Below are 21886 nucleotides of genomic sequence, written 5' to 3'. Positions count from 1 at the left end.
AGGAGTTTTACTAACTGCAGAAGTCTTTGCTTCAACGATATATTGGTCGAGCTGCATATGCAGCAACAGGGTTATCTGGCCAAAATTCCTGCCTAATCCAGTTGCCTTCCTGCACGAGCAAACAACGCCATATTCTGCAGGCATGCATGAAAAGCGATCAAAGCGTCAGGATCCCAGCAAGGAATCTGTGGCTGGCATCTCAAGCAGACAATGGATCGTCAAGTTGCCTTGATTTGATACTGAAGATATTCTTGATTATGCTTATATATTGGCCACCCGTGCATTGTACACAATGTCGGGACCGTCGAAGCATTGCAACACATCAGCGGAAATAGCATTTTACTATCAAAGTTGATTTTCACTATGTCCCTTACCATAGCGCTGTTCGTGCTGTTTCTTGCTTCTCTAGTCTTGCTTTTGTTTTTGATCCCGGCGGGCCCATGGACCAATAGGCCCCCGCTGCCACCTGGCCCTAGGAGCAAAATTCCTTGTATTGGGAATCTTGACGCTCTACCCAGAGAAGGTCAAGAAGAGCACGCTCACTGGCTAAGTCATGGTGACCTTTACGGTATGCTGCATGATGTTTTAGTCTAGAAGAGGTTTTCGTGCGCAGCTGACACAATGGCAAAGGTCCGATCAGCTCAGTGACAGTCATGAGACAGACATTCGTGATAGTGAATGATGTTAATCTAGCTTTCGAAATGCTTGAAAGAAGAGGGGCCATCTATTCATCCCGACCACGACAGGTGCTTTGCGGCGAAATGTATGTCGCCTTCGTTGTCCTTGTTGTATGTCACTTCTCCTGACGACAACTGATTTGAAATCCGAAACTTGGCAGGGTTGGTTGGAACCAATCTGTCGCTATGTCACCTTATTCGCAAAGGTTGCGAACTCATCGAAAAAGCATAATGCGCGTCATCGGGTCTCCGGCGGCGGCGGCTCAATATGAGCCCATGCAAGAACGAGAAGCAGCTCACTTCCTATCCCGCATACTCGAGGATCCTAGGAACTTGATTGAACATATTCGAAAGTTGGTCACCCTCAACTTGAGTTTTACCTGACAAAAAAAACAAAGCTGACAGAAACACTTGTGTAAGTGAGGCCGGATCATTCATACTCAATCTTGTCTATGGTTATCAGACCAACAAACAAGCGTCTGACCCCTTGATTGAGTTGGCGCATGCAGTAATGGAGGAGTTCGCGCAATCATCTCTACCAGGGGAGCATCTGGTTGACCTTGTGCCCTGCTGTACGTGCTCTTTTCTTGTTGAGGTCAGGTAATAACTGGCAGTAGTACGACTGGTACCGAACTGGGTACCAGGATCCGGCTTCAAAAAGATTGCACGGCGATGGCGCGACAACCTGACAAAAATGACAGAGCTGCCTTATGCATTTGTGAAGTATCAGACTGAAACCCAACGAAAGTCCGATTGCTTCTTATCGCAGCTAATCACTGGCGCTGCAGGAGATGACCCGATCCACAAGTGGACGGCTTTGTCATTATACAGTGCAGGAGCAGACACGGCATGCCATCCGCCCCATGATGTGACGCACACATATCGCAGACATGTTGTAGACTGTGTCGGCTCTATCAACCTTTGTTCTCGCCATGACCTTGTATCCTGACGTCCAAAAGAAGGCGCAGGCTGAAATCGACGCGGTGATTGGAAACACTCGACTTCCGACGTTTGCTGATCGTTCGAGTCTTCCTTACATAAACGCGCTCATAAAGGAGGTTCTTCGATGGCAGCCAGTCACTCCCATGGCATTGCCGCATACCAATGTCGAGAACGATATCTTCCACGGGTATTTCATTCCAAAAGGGTCAATCGTTCTCCCTAACGTTTGGTAAGCTTCTTGTCTGGGGTATCACGCCGTGGCGCTGATCCACTGGAAGGGCATTTATGCATGAGCCGAGCACTTATCACGACCCAATGAGATTCAAACCTGAGCGTTTTTTGTCCTGGCAGGGTCAAATCCCGGAGCTGGACCCGCGTAAGATGGCATTCGGCTTTGGACGGCGACTTTGCCCCGGACGTATCTTAGCAGAATCGTCGATTTTCATCATCGTTGCGCAGTTTCTGACCGCATTCGAAGTCAAATCAAGTAAGCATGACATGAATGAGCAAGGCAGGCAAGAGCGCCCAAGATTCAAGCCAGGGGTTATCAGTCACCCAGCACCATTCGATTATCAGGTTGAAGTGCGGAGTTCACAGCATGAGACATTGATCCGTGGAGCTCAAGAAGTCCACCCGTGGTTGGAAAGCGATGCACATGTACTTTTGCATCTCAAATCGTGATAAGGTTATGTGGCTCTGTAAATCGGACGTCACAAGATCCAATTCTCGTCTTGCTGCATTATGTAATCCTCTGCGAACCCTAAAGATTTGAGAATCAAGCCCAGGAAAATATTTTCGAGCGGTGGGAGGCCATTGCGCTTAGGCCTGGAATGCCCTGTTTTAGTAGAGATTGCGCGTCATCTTACCCTGTTTAGGAGACGGACAGGTGTTGATTTGCACTTGGCAAAGCTTTGCCTTGTTTATGTCCAGGCAAAGGAAACTGCGTGGCGTGCCAATTGTTCTGTAAGCACAGGTCTTAAGGCCTGTCAAAAGGCAGCCTTGGCCACGAGCCATGCCGGATAGTTCCATGTGTCGAGGAAAAGTTGTTCCTTCACGTCTTATCCCATCAATGAGCCCAGTTCCATGGCTCCGATACCTGCAGACGACGTACTGTTATGCGTACGCATTGGCAAAGTCAGACGACTGGGCCCAGGGTCTGTGACTTCAGCCATCGAGAAGTCCCCATGCGAGGGCAGGGTGTATGTCAGCGAGCAGGGTATAACCGGCGACGAACAGGCGTACGAGCATCACGGTGGATTTGATAAAGCTCTCCATCAATACTGTGCTCGTCATTACAAGTTCTGGAAGCTCGAGGTCCCCGAGCGGGCACACTTGTTCGACATAGGTGGATATGGGGAGAATATCTCAGCCAACTCTTTCGATGAGGCCAACACCTGCATCGGCGACATCATTGAAATCGGCACGGAAGGCGTTCTAGTCCAAGTCAGTGAGCCCCGACAGCCATGTTTCAAACTCAACCGTCGGTTTGAATTTGCGCAAGCTTCGGTCCGAACGCAGACGACCCGAAGGACAGGGTGGTATTTGCGCGTCTTGAAACCTGGCTTCATACAGGCGGGGGACAAGATTCGATTAGTGAATCGCATCAATCCGGAATGGTCTATTAGTCGAGTCGGACAGTTTCTTTGGGAAGACCGCAAGAATGTCGAGGCATTGAGGGTTCTCAGCGACCTGCCTGGGCTAGGCAAGGAGATTGCGCAGGTATTTCGGCAACGACTCGCCACCCAAGAAGAAGAGGATATGCAGTTTCGTCTCAACGGAGAAGCGTCGATGTGGGCGGAGACGACTCAGGGGCGAGCAATCGGGACAGCCGCCGTGGTCATTCTTGCGAAAGTGTTTCTGTTAGTTGGGATTGTGTTTGGGCTATGGTTGCGACTTAGGATGATGGCTGTTGGGTTAAGCGCAGACTCTGATAGTTGTACCATTCCGGAACTCTAAGGAACTCGAGAAAATATGTCCAATCAAGATTTGATGGGTGGCTTAAAGAGGATATGGATGCCATTGACGGCTTCAGATTGATGGTTGTGAAGGAGTATGTACAATTGAGAAGGGAAGCCACCATCCGATCCCGCGTCATCTGACCCCACTAGTCCCTTACATTTTCACAGTAATCCAACCAGTTGTCTGCCCGCAGCGCATAACATTCACGGTCATTGCTAAATTCATTCTTATTATTTCGATATGTGAAAATAATTGCCTCGAAACAAAGATGCCAACTTCGTTTACAGTCTTAGGAGCTGTAAGTCAGGTTTCAGCGCTTGTGGCCTATTACCTCGTTTCTCCCACAATAGGAACAAAGACAGTGGCGCGCAAATCTCGCAGGTTGAAGTTGGCTCAGTATGTCTCAATTGACATCCAGTAACAACCTACTGCAATCATATCTTGAAATCATACGGATACCTGGCAATCAGACATCCAGCAGCACCTGGAGTTAAGACGAAGCATATGACGGTGGGTTGAGTTTTTTCCTCCATAGCACATGATTTGAATAAAGCTAGCTGGGTGGACAAGCTCGCAGAATCCCAAGATCACCAGCAAGACATTGGAGGCACGAACGGGTTTTCTGACACTCATTCAGCCCTTCAAATCCTGGGTTTCCACTTGAACGAGCTTATTTGGCCCGCTGGACCCAGCGCCCCCTGACAGCTGCGGAACGACTCATCCCTTGCCTACTCTTTATTGGCTTTTCTTTTCGTACTACCGTTGTGCCACCGAAACCCGGGTGGTCAATAAATTATTTACTTAATCCTGCCGATCACCCAACTCTACGGAGTACCTCATCTACCTTTTCTTTTCATATCACTTCACACAAACACAATGGGCCAGAGCCCGTCCAGCCCGCAACCCAACACGCAGCTCCAAGTCATCGGGGCCGGGCTCTCCCGCACGGGCACCGCCTCCCTCAGCGCGGCGCTCGCCCACCTCCTGAATGGTCCGGTCTACCACGGCGGCACGCAGATCACCGCGGGCCCACCGACCGAGCTGCCGCGCTGGAACCGCCTCCTGCGGCACTGGCTGCGACGCGACGAAGCGGCCACGCTCTCACTGCTGCGCGAGATTACGACCGGCTACGCGGCAATCACCGACGCGCCCGCCTCGCATCTCGTCCCGGAGCTGCTGACCCTTTACCCAAATGCAAAGGTTGTGGTGACTGTGCGCGACCGGCAGGCCTGGATCCAGAGCGTGGACACCCTCGCCTCCGTCGTGACGCCGTGGTTCCTGTGGGCGGTACTGCTGCCTCTCCCCGGCATGCGACACTTCATGACGTTTATCTCGCTGGTGCGGGCACAGTGGGGCTGCGTGTACGAGGGGAAAGCGCAGGACAAAGCCTGGGTTTACCACCGGCATCTGGAATGGTTGAAGGAGGTGGTGCCTGCGGACCAGCTGGTGGTATTTGATGTCAAGGACGGGTGGGAGCTGCTGTGTCGCGGGCTGGGGGTTGAAGTTCCTCCTAAGGATGTGCCGTTCCCCAGAATCAATGATGCCAAGGCGATGGAGCAAGGGGCGGCGGATCATATCCGGCGGGGTTTGGTACGGTGGGCGGTCGGGTTGGGGGTGCTGGGCGTGGGGTTGGCTTGGTGGTGGAGATGGCGATAATTCGACAGATAAAGTCTCTGGCGGTGATTGTGATGGTGTTTCTTCTCGACTACAGCGCCAGATACATTATTTAAACAAGTGGCTTTCATTGTTTCGGAAGGTATCGCGCGGGCACGAGTGGACATTTTGAAAATGACTTAGATGGTCTGCCGTATGTAGTTGCTAGACTTCAGAGTGCACGGCGAGACATAAGCTCGTGTTGACTGGCTGGCATCAGAAAATGCACGTGTAATTCTGTTCGCGCTGTGCGAATTCGTTTAGGTATTGAGGATGGCGGTTTGCGCACTCATAGATTGGTGACGTTGCTATCTAGAAATCGTCTATGTAATAGTCATCTTTTGAAATTACTGCGATAATTGGGTAGTATTAACACCCAGCTGCCAAGTTACCATAGGTGACTTATCTCCATAATCGAACACATTTTCTGCTCCCTGATGTGTGCTCTAGAGCAACAAGGACTTGAGATAATTCAAGTATGCGGCCATCGTCCTGCTTAAGAGGGAGGCATCAAAAACCATCGCTGGTCGAGCAAGCAACTTGCAGCCAAAGCTGTGATGGCTGCTGCTACTGCGCGATCGAGATGGAGCTTCACTTCCCCTTTCTCAGTGATCCTGATTCCTGGGGGGTTTGACCCATTAGATATCCTCTTTACCTTCGGACTTCAGCCGTTCCATTATGCCAACCATTTTGGTATAGGATTCGTTTTCTGAACGGACTGAAAATGGAAGAGGGGTGTACCTCACCTCACTAACACACAATCTTAGCGCATAAGCATATCCTGGCCAGACCCATACGGCAGCCGTTTCTTTAAAGTCGGAGAATAAAATCATTTCCGGGTGGGTCGACCATGTAGTACTAAGTCATTTAGACTAGCTTCTGAGTAATAGAGCTAGGCCCATGCGGTATATACATAATTCCCGAAAGCAAGCGATGTGGAGACCGATCACAGGGTACAGCGGAGGTACTCCGTGACTGAGGCTAGAATAGGTTGGGTGGACGCCGGGCATAGAAAAGGATCCGTCACGAATCTCCGGGGATTCAGAGCGGAGCCACGTAGCGTTACCACTGCAATAATCCTAGTTCTAGACCCCGCTGCTCTTCCATGGAGTCCGCGGAGCAGATGCTCAGCGGGCAGTGACTGGCTGACTGATCATGCCGCTGGGGACCTGGCCAGTCTACAGTTTACGAACGCGCGAAGGAGTACTCTGTACTTATGACACACATGGCCACTGCGGTATCTATGACGATGGGGGGACAGAAAGGCTGCTCGGAAGCGTAGTGTGCCGTATTCAAAGCATTTTGCTGTAGAAATTAAGAATCAATCTATTATTGGTAGTTGTAGACTTGTGCAAGAATCCATTCGATGGGACACGTAAAAAGTCCCAATTCCCGACTTTCCTCCATGGGTATTTTACTCTTCCTGAGTTAGGCCTCAAGCAGGCGGCTTGTCGGTTGGCATCTCAAAAGCACCATCAGTGCTTGCAGCGCCATCCTTCTCGGGCTCCTGGTCGAATCGGTGGTCTCGGATGAACAAAACCACAATGAAAAAGGCGACAGCCGCAAAGGCGATACCCAGCCAGAGCGCACCGCGGTATCCATGAATGACATCCTTGCCATTGTCGTTGACGTGCGCCTCGACGGTGGCAGCAATACCCAGACCGATGGAGATGGAGTACTGCACAACAGTCGAGATAAAGGAGCCGGCGACACCCTGCTCCTCGGGCAAGACAGCGTTCGAAATCAGAATCCCCGACGAAGCGAACGAGAGATCTGGGCCGCCGACGACGAACAGGCAGGCGGGAAAAATGAAAGCCCAGTAGACGGGGGAGTAGTTGGCGAAGCTCATGAGCAGGTTACCAATGAAGAAGGAGAACATGGAGACACCGAAGATGTACTGCGCACGGACCTTGGCAATAAAGAGTCCGACCGAGGCCGTCGCGAACAAACCTCCAATGACCAGCGGAACCATCTCCGCGACAGTCGTGAGCGGTTCCGCATGGTGGATGGTGAGGATGAAAATAGTCGTGTAGTAGAGGAAAATGCCAAACGACATCCAGCCCAGCGACATAGCCGTCACAACTGGAGTGAAGCCCCTGCGGGTCCAGAGCGAGTTGGGCAGGACGGCATTCTTGACGTGCGACTGCGAAAAGGCAAAGGCCACGATGAAGACGATGCCGACGATGAGAAGCGCGTAGACGTAGGGTTCCGACCAGCCCACCACGGAGGCTTGGTTCCAAGCAAAGGAGAAGAGGATCAGTCCAGTGACGCCAAGGAAAGATCCAATATAGTCGAATTCCTTCATGCTCAGGCCGGGGATTGGCGAGCCCACGCTGTGGGGGACCACGATAAAGGTCGCGATGCCGAGGACGAGGCAGCCAATGGCCCAGAACCAGAATCCCCAGCGCCAGGTGACCTTCTCCGCGAAAGCAGCGCCAATGAGTCCACCGAAGATGTAGCCCGAAGGTGCACAAAACCCGAGGAACGCGAAGGCGATGTTCTTCTTGACTGAAAATGGGGGAAATGCACGGGCAAGCAGAGCAAACGAATTGGGGACCAGTGCACCGTTGCCGATGCCAGTCATACCACGAGCAATGTCAAAGAGAATCACATCTTTGGCAAACCCGCTGATTAAAGACCAGATGGCCATCCAAATCCATCCGAATAAGAAGACATACTTGTGGCCAAAGTGGTCACCCAGTCGGCCAGTCACCAGCACGAAGACACCACCACATAGGGAGTATGCGGCCAAGAACCAGGACATTTGACCATTGCTCGTGGCATTTAGAGAGTGACCGATCTGCTGCACGGAGAAAGCTGCATTCCCGAGACCACCGACGGAGAAAAGCTGTGACAAGCCAATGACGAAGATAAAGACGGCCTCCTGGAAGTTCGATCTGAAGTGGGATGGAGGGCCACCAGCGTCTGGCTCGCCTGCACCGCCTGGTCCGGCCATGTCGCCTTTTTCTTTGCTAAGAGATCTGCTGTTGCGATCTGTCGACCCGTCGGTAGAGGACATGACAATGTCGATTGTCTGTCAGTGCGCGTAGGCTGGGTTGACGATGAAAGGGGTCTTGTGGTTCAGAAGCACCTGAGGTATTTGGGTAAGACAAGACGGATGGGGGAGGATGGAGAGAAATCAAAACGTTGTGAGGTCGGTGCTTATAACCCATTTCGATCTTTGTCATATTTACCCTTTTCTTTTCCGCGTTGTCTCGTAAAAATCTGCTAGGGATGGACGTTTGGCAAGATCCGGGGAGGCAGAAATGGAGATCAGCCTTAGTCGGAGAGCCAGTTCAAAGTCCGCGGACTTTAACACAGGATCCGAGGCGGGCGTTGAGCGCCGGCCACCTGAGGATCGCCAAATCCGGCGAATTCTGCAGGATTCAAGCCCCCCAGTTGGGGAAATTTGTTCATTGGTCCAATTGCATGAGTGGCTTTTTCTTCGGAAGATGCGCACGTCACTCTCAGTCAGAGTCTCGCAACCCTTGGGCCTGTATGCAGATGAAGAGTCGAGCCCCGACCTTTTGCAGCGCTGCCCTCCGTGCCGTTGTGGCCTGAGGCAGCAACGCACCCTGACTCCGATTTCTCCTCGGAGCTGCATATTCCTTCCACGGGCATGAAGGATGACTCGTATGTGATTGTGTGATCGATCATGCAGCAAGAGGTGATCTATATAATCGTTTGCCACAGCCAGCTACTCAGCTGCTGATATATGCCCACCTGCGCATATCTTGTTGGGGGTATAGATTCTATCCAGCCGGAATTGTGGACTTGTGATCGAGGAAACATACTAGTATGTACTAGACTAGACATAGCGACTAGAAGATGGTTCAAAATAGATATCCTCTGTAACTGTGGAGCCAGAGAAGAATACTAGTATTGAGTACTCCGTAGGGAGTGCCTCCATAAGTACAGGACAGGACAGAATAGGAAAGTGGTCATTAGGTCATGTGACCGCAGCCTTGCAGCCAAATGATTCGGTGATTGCAATTTGGCTGCAGGAGTCGGTGTCCTTTTTCTCTGCTTACCCCTCGTCAGTCTTTGAAGAAGACAGACAAAAACGTCATTATCGCCAACATGACGGTTCAGAAGTCCTCCTCTTCGAACACGGTCGCAGACCAGCTCTCGGGGAATCCCAACCCTCCTCCTGCCCCAGCGACTCAGTCCCAGCCAAATCCCCCACCCAAGAAAGGGAAAGACAAGAAGATTTTCAGCTGTCACTCCTGCCGGCGCCGGAAGCTGAAATGCGATCGATTCGACCCGTGTGGTGCCTGCGAGGCTCGCGGAGAGGGGAATTCGTGTACTTGGGAGGAGGGTCAGAGACCAGAGTGCGTCGCTGCATGCACAGAGACACTCTCATGGAGTAACTGACTGGAAAATCGTAGACGAAACCACCGCGAAAGCCTCGAGCAACTACCGAAACTGATCCTCAAGTTGACGGAGGAAATCCAGCAACTCAAAACGTCAAATTCGGCCTTGATTGAGAACATCAAGAGTCGAGGCAAGGAGCTTGCGGGGGGTCTGGACTTGACTCCGCTCGATTCCAGACCCCAGTCCCACGATGGCTCGGACAATAATTCCGCACACTACATCGGCTGGGGTACATCGACCGATCGGATTATTTCTCCCAATTTATTAACGATGGTATACAGACTTCCTATGCCAAATCCCTGATCGCAAACAGTGGACACCATCGCGGCTGATCGCATTGTTACCGGAAAGCCAATTGTTGTGGGGCTTGATTTCACATTACGTGGGTCTCTGCTGGCTTGTTAACACCCTCTGTCTGACTCTTCACCATGGCTTAGATCTCCACATCTGCGTCGCTAACCGGCTTCATCGATGTGCAACGACTCATTGGCGATGTCGAGGAGGTTCAACAACTGCGACAAGGTCTGGACCTGGCGAGCTCATCTACAACGGTGGGACAGCTCGATATCAAGATTTCCATGATCTTAGCGTGCGCCAGTCTCGCGGTAGTGGACCTGACCCCAATGCAAGCGCAGGAGCTGGGACTGGCCAATACAGACATGGACGCTCTGGTTCGTGATTTGTGGAAGCGCTCGCGGACGTTGATCGCGTCCTCCGATCTCGATCCATTCCCTCCTGTCACAAAATGCATCCTTCCTGACGGCCGATCGCAAGCACCGGATACCAACAGTGGCCTTCTCCAACAAAACGGAATCCCTACCGCCGCTGCAGCAGATAATAACCCACTGCAGGTTGTTGCCATCAAACTTCTCCTCCTGCTCGCGGCGCGATCCTTTGCCGCCCCATCAGAGTACCTCAAATTGCACTTGGACGTCATATCTTCCGCCATCGATGCCTCGCTTGACTCTTCTTGCGACGACGGAATTCCTCTGATGGATCGGGAATGGCGCTGGCAATTGTGGTCCTTTATCTGTCTGCTAGATTGGACCTCACCGGGCATCTACCACAACAGCAGCTACTTCATGCGGCCAGAGATGCATCGCAATCCACCCTCCAAAGTTCCCGGCATCCCCGACGACGGCACCGCCCCCTCCGCCATCGAGCCCGAGCGGCGTGATCGCCTCGGCCAGACGAGACATTACCTGGAGTATGCATTAGCTCTGGCCCACCTATCCCGCCGCGCGGAGGACTGCATCATCCTGCCTGGGCCCGTCTCGCCCGCCCAAGCTGCCGAGCTCTGTACGGAGCTCGACGCCCTGGACAATAAACTGTCCTTTTACCAGTTACTCGGGGGTAGCATTCTTCCGGATGGTAGCGCTTTCAATCCCGGTGCTATGCCGGGGGATCGCACCACGTCCGGCACAGGGGACCACCTAGCCGCGCACAAGTACAAGTACAACAGCACGGAGCATCGACTGCTCTCGCTGGCACGCGCGCCCCTCATCCAGAACATGCACCTGAGCCTTGAGCTCGGCCTGATTCGATTTAAACTCTTCCGCCACGAGGCCTTCCATCTCATGCACGCACCGAGTACCTCCGGGGCCCTGCGCATGATGTGTCTGGACGCCTGCATGGACGCTTGTATTCTCGTTCTCGCGCAGTGCTGGAGCATCGGAAACCGCGACGTACCGGGAGTGGTCGAAGCGCAGGCGCAGCAGTCGCAAATGTACTTAAACCCCCCAAGCGAGTCCAAATCTCCCTGCACGGGAACTCTACGACGGGTGCTGCAGCCTGCATCGTCGGCGGCGTTGGTCGGTCAGGTACTATTACATGCTGCCCAGGGGACCGAGGTGATGGCAGGAACAGGACACGGGACCGGAAAGGGCAAGCAGTTCCAGAGCGATTTAGCAGGAGAGTCGAGGGGTAATTCTGCGACGGCGGAATTTTTCGCATTTCTGGAGGGAGGCGGCGGGGAGTTTGCGTCGAGTGCGAGTGGGGCAACTGCCATCTCGGCGGCGCAAGGGCCGTACACGGCAGCCACAGCGGGGGGTGGCGGCGGCGGCTCGTGGAGCGGGCGGATGAGCCGGGAAAAAGTCAAAGTCCTACAGTGGCATATCAACAAGGTCTTGACACTGCTGGAGGCACTGCAAGGGACCTCCTCGCTTGCGCGGTACAAGCTCAGTCTTTATCAGCAGTGCATGTAAGTCATGAGGGTACTCATGGGAGGATCTACTAGGAGTCATTGTTGTTTTTATTTTTTTTTTCTTATTTTTCGGTTTCATGAGATACTAGGTCAATCACACTAGAGACAGGGATTTTTCTTTTTCAGCATAGCAAAGCAGGATTCAGAACGAGGCAAGCATGTATCTAGTCGCATATGAATGATGATGAGATAAACAACAATAGGGAACAAAACATTTAGAGAAACCCGAGTAAGCGCTGACAAAGAAGCAAACAGAAAGCCAACAACTCTTATGTACACCTCCACCCGCATCCGGATCACTTGGAGTGCCTCTAAGCCGAAATCTCCACCGCCTGGGAAACAACCATGCTCCCCTTGACCTGCTGCTGCTGCTGCTCCTTGTCCTCCTTGGCGGCACGAGCCGCGGGCTTTGCGTCGGAGGCGCGGACCAGGGCCTTGACCTCGTCGACAGCGAGGGGAGGGTTCCAGGTGACGGCGGCCTCCTCCTCTGTGCGGGCAGCGCCGCAGGAGTAGCATTTGCGCCAGTCGGGGCGGCAGACGAGCCAGGCGCCGCAGTCCTTGCACTTGCGGGAGAACACATCCTTCCAGTCCTTCTTCTCGTCGTAGTTGAGGAAGAGGTCGTAGTAGCGGAGCAGGCCGTCCCAGCGGAAGTTGAAGCGGTTGGAGTCGACGGCGACGCGCTTGATGGCGTTGGAGAACTCGATGACCTCGCGGACGGTGGCGTCGGGGACGCTCTCGTCGATGGGGATGGGGCCGATCAGCTCGATCGCCTTGCGGGCGACGGCGTCGTACTCGGGGACCATGGAGCCCCAGGCCCAGTTGATGGAGTGCGGCACGTAGGTGTCGAAGTTGAGGTTGTAGTCCTGACGGATCAATTGCCAGCCGGGGATACCGATGCCGGCGAAGAACTGCCACAGGCAGGAGACCTGGGGGCCGAGGCGCGGGTCGCGGAAGCACACGTAGTTGAACTTGTTCATCTGGTTGAGGGCGGGGATGAGGCGCTTGGCGAAGTCGTCGTAGGGGGCGAGGGTCTTGCGGATGGTCAGCTCGGCGGCTTCGGGGTCGGTGTGGTGCTGCTGGCGGGCGGAGTCCAGGGCTTGATGGGTGAGTTCCGCGGCGTAGGTGGAGGTCGACATGGCGGCGGTGATACCGGGCGAGTGCAGGGGGTTGGTGAAGCCGCAGGCGTCACCGACGGCGAGCCAACCGGGGCCGGTGACGACGGGGGACTGGTAGGTGAGCGACTTGCGGATGTACCAGGTGGTGCCGGGCCCGTAGAGGTCCTCGATCAGCTCGAAGTTGCCCATGAACTTCTTGATGAGGTCGTACTTCTCCACGAAGTAGTTGAACTTGCGCTCCGCCTCGCGGGTGCCGTACTTGGACATGTCCTCGGGGTACTTGACGTCGTTGCGCACGGCGAAGCCGATGCTGGTGGTCCAGCGGAACTTGAGGTTGAACATCTTGGCCAGCTCCTCGGAGCTGGGGATCTCGTCGCCGGGCACGCCGGCCTCAGCGCAGTCCAGCAGGTAGGAGATCATGTCCATCAGGTTGGGGATCGGGCTGCCCTCCCAGCTGGGGAGGCGGATCACCCAGGCCCAGCCCTCGGGGAAGCACAGGTGGTTGGTGTGGTCGCCCTCGTAGAAGCGGAGGGGGATGTTGCTCTCGTCCTTGGGGGCGGTGAAGTAGCCCCAGAAGGCGTCGTAGTTCCAGCCCTCGAAGCGGTGCAGGGAAGCCTTCTTGGACGCCAGCTGGCGGAAGCGGCCGGTGGCGTCGACCAGGAGGGAGGAGTCGATGGTGGTCGCGGGCTTGCCGTCGAACTTGCCGGGGTTGATGGAGATCTTGTTGCCCTGGATCCCCCCCTGGATGGTGCTACCGTTGAAGTCCACCTGGCGGCCGTGGAAAACGTTGACGCCGTTGCGCTGGGCCAGCAGAGTGAAGAGCAGCTCGCTGATGGGGCGCTCGATCTGGAACCCACTGAGGAAGAGACCGGGGGTACCGTTGCTGCAGAAGTCGGAGTAGTTGCCCTGGTTCTCGCGGTCGAGGAAGTAGAAGCACAGCCCGTCCTTGAGACCAAACAGCCGCAGCATGTACTCGGCGGTCAGGCCGTGCATCTTGCACCACAGCGAGAACAGCGGGAGGGTGCTCTCGCCGATCTTGTAGCCGGGCTTGGTGCCCTTCTCGATCATGGAGATGCTGAGCTTGCCGGGCTTGTACTTGGCGGCATGAATGGCGTAGATCAGACCGTGAATACCACCACCAGCGACAACAACATCGGACTTCTCGGGGATGTCCTGTCCGGCAGGGTTGTTGGAGTTCAGGATCTGGGCATCGTTGAAGTTGTTGGCCGCAGCACGCTCAGTGAAGATGTGCTTGGGGGTAGGGGCGTTCTGAGTCATTTTGAGTAGATGGTAGAGGTTGAAGCTTGACTAAATCCGGAAAGATGCTTGAGACTCGAGATGGATTGAGGAGTTGTGATGCTGTTGTTGCTGTGTGATGATGAATGGTAAGTTGGAGTGTGTTTCCCAGGACTTTTATATTCGATTTCCATCAGCAATTGAGGCGATTGCAGCCAATGCCCCATTGCTGAATTCCATGGGAGTTGCATGATTGAAACTCCGCTGATGGTCCGCTGGAGGATTCCTCTGGAGAATCCGTCAGGAAGCGTTGAAAGGGAGTGAGCTTTCGCTGGGTGGGGAAGAACAAAGAGGGAACAACAAAGAGAAAGCCGCCGCATATACGCGGATTTCCTGCCGCCGCCTGTGGTTGACCGCCCGCGGAGCTCTCCCATTGGCCCCCATGATTGGCCCCATGATTGGCCCCATGCATTCTTCACCCAGCCTGACTCTCTTACAGTATCTGATCCGACACAACCTTTCCTGCAATACTGTGTGTCGGATTGAAAACACTCGGAGCTAAGCTAGGATGTTCTGTTCCCTGGATTCCGGTCGTTCTGCAGTGTAGTGTTCTACACCTGTTGCCCCACTTCTCCCCATGGATGAAGAAGTGATCGCTACCACTGAAGATACTTACCACAGCACAACACAGGGGTGTACATGCAGTACACAGCAGTACACAGTCATGCATCTATCTCGCACAAATGATCCAGCTTCTTATCGAGAGATAAGAGCATCGAGGATTCCGTGGAGCAGTGTCCGTCTATCTCCAGCAGAACAGAGAGAAGACGTATAAACCCCTCGACGAAGAGGCCCCATCGAGCACCAACCGCCACGAACCTCACTACACCCACCATCATCATCCTCATCACAGTCACTATGTTGGCCACACCCACAACTATCGGTCGAGGACCGGAAATGTCAGTTTGTCATTGTGCTTCCAGACACACATTGGAAACGGTATCTTGCATACTAACCAGTCAGGAACCCCCACATTCGGCCTCGCCTTCTCGCCGACAGCGTGGTGCCCGTTCCTTCGTCCCCCCTCAAAGACAGCAATGTCGCCGCCTATGAGCCCCTGGTCTCGCCTGCCCTGCTAATCCACGAGTTACCCACCACGTTGGCCTCGCGACGCACGATCGAGTCTGCGCGCCAGGGAGCCGCGCAGATCATCCAGCGAACCGGCGATGACCGGTTGTTGGTCATTGTGGGCCCTTGCTCGATCCACGATACTGAAGTAGCGCGCGACTACGCGGTCCGGCTGCAGGCAGCCATTCAGGAGCATGGGTGGGACCAGGATCTGCTGATCGTCATGCGGGCTTATCTGGAAAAGCCGCGGACCACCGTGGGCTGGAAAGGATTCCTCTACGATCCGACCATTGACTCCACCAACCAAGTCAACCGGGGTTTGAAGGTCCGTGCTTAGTTTCCCGATCGGTCAGAGAACCACTGCTGATGTCCAGCCTGGCAGATTGCGCGCCAATTGCTGCTCGACATCACGGCGCTCGGGCTTCCCGTGGCCTGCGAGGTGCTCGACACCATCTCGCCGCAGTTCCTGGCCGATCTGTACTCGTGGGGGGCCGTTGGGGCTCGCACCACCGAGTCGCAGGTCCACCGGCAGTTGGTCTCGGGCCTGTCGTTTCCCATTGGGTTCAAGAATGCATCCTCCGGGAAGATTAACGTTGCTCTAGATGGGATGCAGAGTGCCGCCTCGCCCCACTCGTTCCTGGGTCTGCAACCCCCAAAAGTCCGTGGAGATGTGCGTGCCTTAGTGCTGACGAGTCTGTCGATTTATAGGTGTTACCGAACAAGGCCTTGCAGCTATCGTCCACACGAAGGGAAACCCTCATCTCCACGTCATCCACCGTGGTGGTGAGAGTGGGCCCAACTTCGACGCTGCTTCGGTGGCCTCCACCGTCAAGGCGTACCCCAAGGATCTGCGGCCGAGCATCATGATTGATGCCTCCCACGGCAACAGTCAGAAGGACTACCGCAACCAGCCTAAGGTGATCGATGTGGTTGCCGAACAGATCGCAGCGGGCGAGCAGGCTATCACTGGCGTCATGATCGAGAGCAACATCAACGAGGGCAAGCAGGCTGCGCCAGATTCCGAGGAGGAGGTGCAGAAGCTCAAGTACGGTGTCTCCATCACGGACGGATGCGTGAATTTCGAGACTACGGTGCAGATGCTGCAGACGCTTAGCCAGGTACGTTGAGCCGGATTCTTTGTGGCAATCTATGCTAACTCTATCTAAGGCTGTCAAGCAGCGCCGGGCCCTGGCCTAGAGATGAATGAGTAGGACTGGGGAATTTTCGTTACAGGTGTTTTGTGCTTCAGCTAGATAGTATGTTTATTGATCATGTGAAAAGTAAATTTACAACATAGAGTTCTTTGGACATTCTGTATCATGCTTTTCAATACTAACAATACGTTTATCCTCTTAGTAGTTGTAGTTGACATTGTGCTTGTTACAAGTACTACCCATCGGCTGCTGTTCCGTGTACTAGTATACCAAGCCTTATACACTTGAAGATATATTTTCATTGCCGTCGCATTGTGCATAGCGCATGACACGGCCGTAAATCTGTACTACCCCAATATGAAGCACGCCCACGAGAAGCTTCGGAGATGAATTCTGGTAATTAACACTTGAACTCAACCTCCGACTTCGAATATGTTGTTGTTGCAGAGCCCATGGAGACTGGGAGTTTCGGAAAGCCGGAGTTTCGGAGTTTCGGAGGGAAAAGGAACAGGGCTTTCGTCCGCGGAGCCATCGAGGATCTCCCATCAACAAACTACTCTTCATCGATCCTGAAGGCTAAGAAGTCTTAGCATGTTTTAGTCGCCTCTGGATCGTCTGAAATCTCGTGTCTATTGGCTGCAGGCAAAGCTCCGGTCCCCCGCTCCCCTGGCACTCCCATCGGCTTCCCTGGGGCTCGGAAGGATGACAGCCTCCCTCGCTCCGGGCGTGGCATGTTGGGAATTCCTTGTCCTGAAGTTCTGGATAGAGCACCTCTGCTACGACACCGTATGGCCTCAAAAGATATAAAGGCAGCGATTGGAAGGGGGGTCAATTCATTCTCATCAACAGCAATCACTCACCACAAGCAAATGAGCTTCACTCCTCTCCTCCGCAACGCACTCCGGTTCCAGTCTCGTTTTACGTCTGCACGACTTCAACAACGCACTTTCTCCTCCTCTATCTTCGCAATGGCTCCCTTCACTCTGTACACCCACGCCGGTAAGCACTTTCTTACCCGGCTGCTGAGGAGTTGCGTTTCTGATGACAGCAGGTCCCGGCCCCAACCCCGTCAAGGTCGCCATGGCCCTCGAACACCTCGGCCTGGAGTATGACTGCGTTCCTCTCGGCTTTGGTGAGGGCAAGGGCACCGTCAAGGACCCCGAATACACCTCCAAGGTCAACCCCAACGGTCGAGTTCCGGGCCTGATCGACCACAAGAACAACGACTTCACCGTCTGGGAAAGTGCTGCTATCCTCCGCTACCTTGCTGAGAAGGTACCGTCACCCTGATCCCTCCTTTTCTCTCACCCGCCCTGTCTCGTCCTCCGGAAAAGCAAGACCGGCTAACCGTATTCCCCCAACTAGTACGACGCCAGCGGCAGCCTCGCCGGTAACACCGTCGAAGAGCGCGCCGACGTCAACAAGTGGCTCGCATGGCAGGTGTCCGGCCTGGGCCCCTACCAGGGCCAGCTGGTCTGGTTCCTTGCCTTCCACGAGGGCGCCCACGGCGAGAAGCCCAACCAGTCGGTCATTGCCCGCTACCAGGCCGAGGTTGAGCGCCTGCGGGCCGTGCTGGAGAAGCACCTTGCCTCCGCGGAGAACGGCTTCGTCGCGCTGGGCCGCTTGACCATTGCGGACTTTGCCATCCTGCCATGGTTGAAGATCTCGGTGCTCGCTGGCCCCGCTCTCAAGCCCTTCGATGAGTACCCGGCCATCAACGCCTACATCAAGAAGTTGGAAGCTCTGCCTGAGGTGCAGGCTGCTTACAAGAAGGCTGTGCCTCCTATGTAAGAGGTGAGGAGTCAAGTGATATGATGCAAGCTAGTAGAAGATATGTATATAGAGTTGCAATGCTAGCAGTTTCCTGGACAATCTCTCTGCAGCGTCTGAGTTTATTTAAGTACCGCTGGTCTTACTGAGACCGGAAGCTTCCCTAGACTAAGATTTATCTCTACTCAGCTGAGTGAGCTGAGTGCCTTACCGCTGACTATATAAAGTATCGTGAATGGGGACCTGATGCACTGCACGAGCCCCGCCCCGTATTCCGCCGCCAAAGCAAGACCGGCAGGTCACGTACCCAACACTGCCCTACTGTAGATTCAGCTTCACTTCAACTCGTCATCATCTGCCTCCCTTCATCCCTGACCCAAGACGTAGAGACTGATGTATCTACGTTGCCCTACCTCTACAAACCATGAATGATTCCACATCATCTACAGGACTACCCTAGATTCTTTTAGCCAGACTCATCTACCCACCTTGACCCATGCTCTGACCAACTCACAACTGTCCACTCATATACTTTACGAAGTACACTAACCACTCCTATTCTCTGCCTCACGTCCCAATCTCAACTACAGATTCCCCCCAGTCCCCAAAAAACCAAGCCCTCCTTCTGAGCCACACAAGTAAACCCACTAAGCCCAACCAGACCCGCTAGCCCAAGCCAGCAGACCTGCTCGGTTCCAAATTCAGGGGCGCAGGACAATCACGGCCCTTTTATTGAACTCTGTTCTCGCAGAGAAGACGGAGACCGCGGACGACAATGCCATCTCGTAGCCAATCCAGATGCATACAAGGGTCATCAAGGTGATCCTCCGCGCGTTTACAGGCCTAGTTGCCACGCTCTGGGCGTCGATTACGTCCTCTTTCGGTCGCCATTGTCCTGATACTAGGTAATTACTTTGCTGATGGTGATTGCTATTGTCCTGCTCTTCACAGCCCCGAAAGGCCGCACCAGCTTACCTGTTCTGCGTGCTGGATGATCCCGGTTAGCGGGTCGGATGCCTAAATTTGACCTCTCCCCCCTGCACGTACACGTGCAGTGACCCCCTGTAAGAGGCGAAAGACGTGCTAGACACCTGCCAACCTATCCGCGGAGGACGGATACCGTGGGAGAAACGGGAGGTCCTAGGGTTGATTCCCTTGGTAGTGTGGCGGGGAGACGTAGAGTACATAGGCAGGCGAGAGCAGCTGTGGTCGTTGCATCCAGAACCCTTGAAAGACAGGAGAATTCCCCAACAATCAAAGCTAAAGCTCTGTATCAAACGCAACAGTCTCAACAGATCACAGTCTCACGATCACTGCGATATATCCCTTGCTGGTTGCTCAGACTGGTAGATAGCCAGTATTGTATTTGCTTGTTGTTGTTGTTGTTGCTGCTTCTCTCTCTCTCTCTCTCTCTCTCTCCACTCTACCCCCCTCCATTACACCCAAAATGCTCTCCAACACCATCACCATTGTCCCCGTGGGCGAACCCACTGCCCATGTCGACGTCGTCATGGAACCCCTCAAGGCCTTTGACGCCCCGACCACCACAACCACTACCCCCACTACCATCACCACTCGCGGCGTGAGCTTCCCCGCGACGACGCTGAACCCCCTTGACACGATGGCGTGGACCCGGAAGCAGGCTGCTAGTGAAGCATTGGTGGAACGGATTTCCGAGATCATCGCCTCGTACCGCATCAGCGGACCCGAGGACCATTACGAGACGGTATACCGGCCGCAGCTGCTGTCGACGCTGCGGTATTTCGTGTCTCGCCAGGAGGCGATCAACATGGTGGTGCCCGCCTACCCCTTCAAAAGCCCTAACCGCGAGGAGAAGGTGCTGGGGCCGGACCCGGACGTCGGGGAGCGCATGTCCCTCGAACACTTCAACTCGATCGGGGCGCGCATCAGCCAGATCTACCCGCCGGGAGGCTACGTGACGATTGTCAGCGACGGGTGCTGCTACAACGACCTGCTGGGGGTGTCGGATGAGGAGGTGTTCCGGTACGCGGAGGGATTGCACCGCATCGTGGATCGACTGGGGCTGAAGCACCTCCGGTTCTCGGATCCGTTTGACCTGATCGAGGGGAAGCACAACGTCCCCGTCACCGAGGAAGAATATGCCAGCCGCATCGGCGAGCTCAAGGACCGGTTGTTCACCACGTATATGCCGGCCGGGTATGACTTCGACGAGTCGTTGAAGCACGACCCCAACGCGACGCTCACGTATCGGGGCTATATTCGGTTCCTGATGTCGGATCTGGCCATGTTCTTCAAGGAGAAGCAGATGAGCAAGTCCGCCATCAAGAAACACTGCGCCAGCGTCGCCCGCCGCATGATCGAGCGCGGCAAGGTCTTCTCCGCCCTGGTGGCCTCCGCCTCGCCGCTGCACGTCCGCCTCTCCATCCACGCCAGCGACAACACCTCCAAGCTCTCCGTCACCCTGCTGCCACAGGAACGATACTCGGCCTTCCCCGTCACCCCCTGGCACAACACCCCGTACTTGGACACGGAGAGCGTCTCCCTCAGTCTCTCCCGCAAGCCCGCCGGTCCCGCCGTCTCCTACCGCCTCTGCACCGACAACCTCGGCCTCGCCTTCCTCTGCGCCGACGCCCCCCTGTACCAAGTCATCGACACCAGCCGCGAGAAGACCCCGCAACTCCTCCAGCTCACCCCCCTCTACCCCTTCGGCCTCCAGATCAAGGTCCCCCACGACACCCCGCTCAGCGACTTCCGCCTCGACAACGTCGCCGCGCTCGCTCGCGTCCACTCCCCCATCATCTTCGAAGGGCTGGACCCGATGCAATATACCGCGGCGATTGCCGACGACTTCCACCGCGTCGCCGGCAGCAAGCTGTCGCTGAGCATCTTGCACGAGGGGATTGCATCCACCACCGCCACCACCACCCAGCAACGCCGCGCGCGCTCGTATCTACCGGACGCTGCCGCGGTCACGTCGTATTTCGTGGCGGTGCCGGCCCGCAATGCCGACGACCCGCTGGCCTTCCTCGAGGCGGCGACCGCGCTGGATGATGTGCGGTCGCGCGTGCTGCATCGCTGGCAGGCGGGACATGCGGTGGTCGCGGATCATCGGGTGGCGTTGCCGGTGCATTTGAGTCCGTCGAGTTTGAGGGTTCTCCGGGGTTGAAAAAATGGTGTCAAGTGCATGGCATGAGGGGAAGAGGCAGTTTACCGTATAGGGATGGAAGATTGTTGAAAGTATGAACCACACTCTTGGTTGTTCTTGTAGTGACAATATTTATTCAGTCATTTATTTGTGTTTTGTTAGTTAGTGGTTCGATGTGGTTTTAATTTGCTCTGCACCAAGTACATAGATTCGTCTACAGCTAGAAAATGTGAGATGGAATTCATTTGAATTGAAGAATCTTGGCACTACTTCACTATACACAGCGTCACAGTATGCTCCGTCCGACGAACCACCCCCTCACTCACTGACTGCACAATCAACTCCGGGGGAACAAGTCGACCGAGAAACCACGGTGTCTACAGTACAGCCAAGTCAACCAAGGAACTAAACTCAAGCATCAGCACAGCTACATCCGAGTCGAACAACCGACCTCAAATCTCCGACGTGAGTCAACTTCACCACCACAGATCTCAATCTCCGATAATACACACCTACAGCAAGCACACCTCCCCAGCCCCAAACAGCAG

General features: G+C 54.6%; 9 protein-coding genes across 9 annotated transcripts; 7 read left to right on the top strand and 2 right to left on the bottom strand.

The window, feature by feature from the left end:
- Positions 1 to 363: 363 nt before the first annotated feature.
- On the top strand, positions 364 to 2300 carry BP01DRAFT_375729 (cytochrome P450; the record flags this gene model as incomplete). Its single annotated transcript, XM_025576911.1, has 7 exons — positions 364 to 568; positions 631 to 763; positions 839 to 1030; positions 1098 to 1249; positions 1295 to 1524; positions 1577 to 1848; positions 1898 to 2300. The coding sequence occupies 7 exons, from the start codon at positions 364 to 366 to the stop codon at positions 2298 to 2300; spliced, it is 1587 nt and encodes a 528-aa protein (XP_025429111.1).
- Positions 2301 to 2501: 201 nt separating this feature from the next.
- Positions 2502 to 3641, top strand: BP01DRAFT_108944 (MOSC domain-containing protein). The gene has a single exon (XM_025570302.1). The coding sequence runs from the start codon at positions 2703 to 2705 to the stop codon at positions 3573 to 3575; it is 873 nt and encodes a 290-aa protein (XP_025429110.1). The 5' UTR covers positions 2502 to 2702; the 3' UTR covers positions 3576 to 3641.
- Positions 3642 to 4382: 741 nt separating this feature from the next.
- Positions 4383 to 5234, top strand: BP01DRAFT_345481 (sulfotransferase family protein; the record flags this gene model as incomplete). The annotated part of the gene is made up of 1 exon (XM_025573602.1): positions 4383 to 5234. Exon 1 carries the CDS (start codon positions 4455 to 4457, stop codon positions 5232 to 5234), a length of 780 nt encoding a protein of 259 aa, XP_025429109.1. The 5' UTR covers positions 4383 to 4454.
- Positions 5235 to 6503: 1269 nt separating this feature from the next.
- BP01DRAFT_108936 (uncharacterized protein) lies at positions 6504 to 8336 on the bottom strand. Its single transcript, XM_025570301.1, has one exon. The coding sequence runs from the start codon at positions 8248 to 8250 to the stop codon at positions 6667 to 6669; it is 1584 nt and encodes a 527-aa protein (XP_025429108.1). The 5' UTR covers positions 8251 to 8336; the 3' UTR covers positions 6504 to 6666.
- A 650-nt stretch (positions 8337 to 8986) lies between these two features.
- BP01DRAFT_345473 (Zn(II)2Cys6 transcription factor domain-containing protein) lies at positions 8987 to 11809 on the top strand (the record flags this gene model as incomplete). The annotated part of the gene is made up of 4 exons (XM_025573601.1): positions 8987 to 9562; positions 9620 to 9834; positions 9887 to 9987; positions 10043 to 11809. The coding sequence occupies exons 1-4, from the start codon at positions 9312 to 9314 to the stop codon at positions 11807 to 11809; spliced, it is 2334 nt and encodes a 777-aa protein (XP_025429107.1). The 5' UTR covers positions 8987 to 9311.
- A 310-nt stretch (positions 11810 to 12119) lies between these two features.
- On the bottom strand, positions 12120 to 14480 carry BP01DRAFT_345470 (uncharacterized protein; the record flags this gene model as incomplete). The annotated part of the gene is made up of 1 exon (XM_025573600.1): positions 12120 to 14480. The coding sequence occupies exon 1, from the start codon at positions 14199 to 14201 to the stop codon at positions 12120 to 12122; it is 2082 nt and encodes a 693-aa protein (XP_025429106.1). The 5' UTR covers positions 14202 to 14480.
- A 193-nt stretch (positions 14481 to 14673) lies between these two features.
- On the top strand, positions 14674 to 16477 carry BP01DRAFT_324050 (3-deoxy-7-phosphoheptulonate synthase; the record flags this gene model as incomplete). Its single annotated transcript, XM_025572807.1, has 5 exons — positions 14674 to 15118; positions 15183 to 15612; positions 15670 to 15928; positions 15996 to 16405; positions 16455 to 16477. Coding segments are annotated over exons 1-5 (1161 nt in total), but the record flags the coding sequence as incomplete, so codon positions are not given.
- A 646-nt stretch (positions 16478 to 17123) lies between these two features.
- Positions 17124 to 18308, top strand: BP01DRAFT_358884 (glutathione S-transferase family protein). The gene is made up of 3 exons (XM_025575545.1): positions 17124 to 17440; positions 17493 to 17716; positions 17807 to 18308. The coding sequence occupies exons 1-3, from the start codon at positions 17410 to 17412 to the stop codon at positions 18230 to 18232; spliced, it is 681 nt and encodes a 226-aa protein (XP_025429104.1). The 5' UTR covers positions 17124 to 17409; the 3' UTR covers positions 18233 to 18308.
- Positions 18309 to 19536: 1228 nt separating this feature from the next.
- Positions 19537 to 21359, top strand: BP01DRAFT_403107 (isocyanide synthase family protein; the record flags this gene model as incomplete). Its single annotated transcript, XM_025578670.1, has 1 exon — positions 19537 to 21359. Exon 1 carries the CDS (start codon positions 19659 to 19661, stop codon positions 21357 to 21359), a length of 1701 nt encoding a protein of 566 aa, XP_025429103.1. The 5' UTR covers positions 19537 to 19658.
- Between the last annotated feature and the right edge of the window lie 527 nt (positions 21360 to 21886).

Source organism: Aspergillus saccharolyticus (genome assembly GCF_003184585.1).
Source record: "Aspergillus saccharolyticus JOP 1030-1 unplaced genomic scaffold BP01scaffold_29, whole genome shotgun sequence".
Taxonomy (NCBI): Eukaryota; Fungi; Ascomycota; class Eurotiomycetes; order Eurotiales; family Aspergillaceae; genus Aspergillus; species Aspergillus saccharolyticus.
Note: the sequence above shows the minus strand (reverse complement) of the source record. Positions and strands in the feature narration are given on the sequence as shown.

Bases quoted from the DNA above. Each gene is read 5' to 3' on its own strand.
- BP01DRAFT_108944 (XM_025570302.1), top strand. From the start codon at position 2,703: ATGGCTCCGATACCTGCAGACGACGTACTGTTATGCGTACGCATTGGC.
- BP01DRAFT_108936 (XM_025570301.1), bottom strand. From the start codon at position 8,250: ATGTCCTCTACCGACGGGTCGACAGATCGCAACAGCAGATCTCTTAGC.
- BP01DRAFT_358884 (XM_025575545.1), top strand. From the start codon at position 17,410: ATGGCTCCCTTCACTCTGTACACCCACGCCG. The intron at 17,441-17,492 runs GTAAGCACTTTC...TGATGACAGCAG, and splicing joins CACTCTGTACACCCACGCCG to GTCCCGGCCCCAACCCCGTC. The intron at 17,717-17,806 runs GTACCGTCACCC...TCCCCCAACTAG, and splicing joins TCCGCTACCTTGCTGAGAAG to TACGACGCCAGCGGCAGCCT.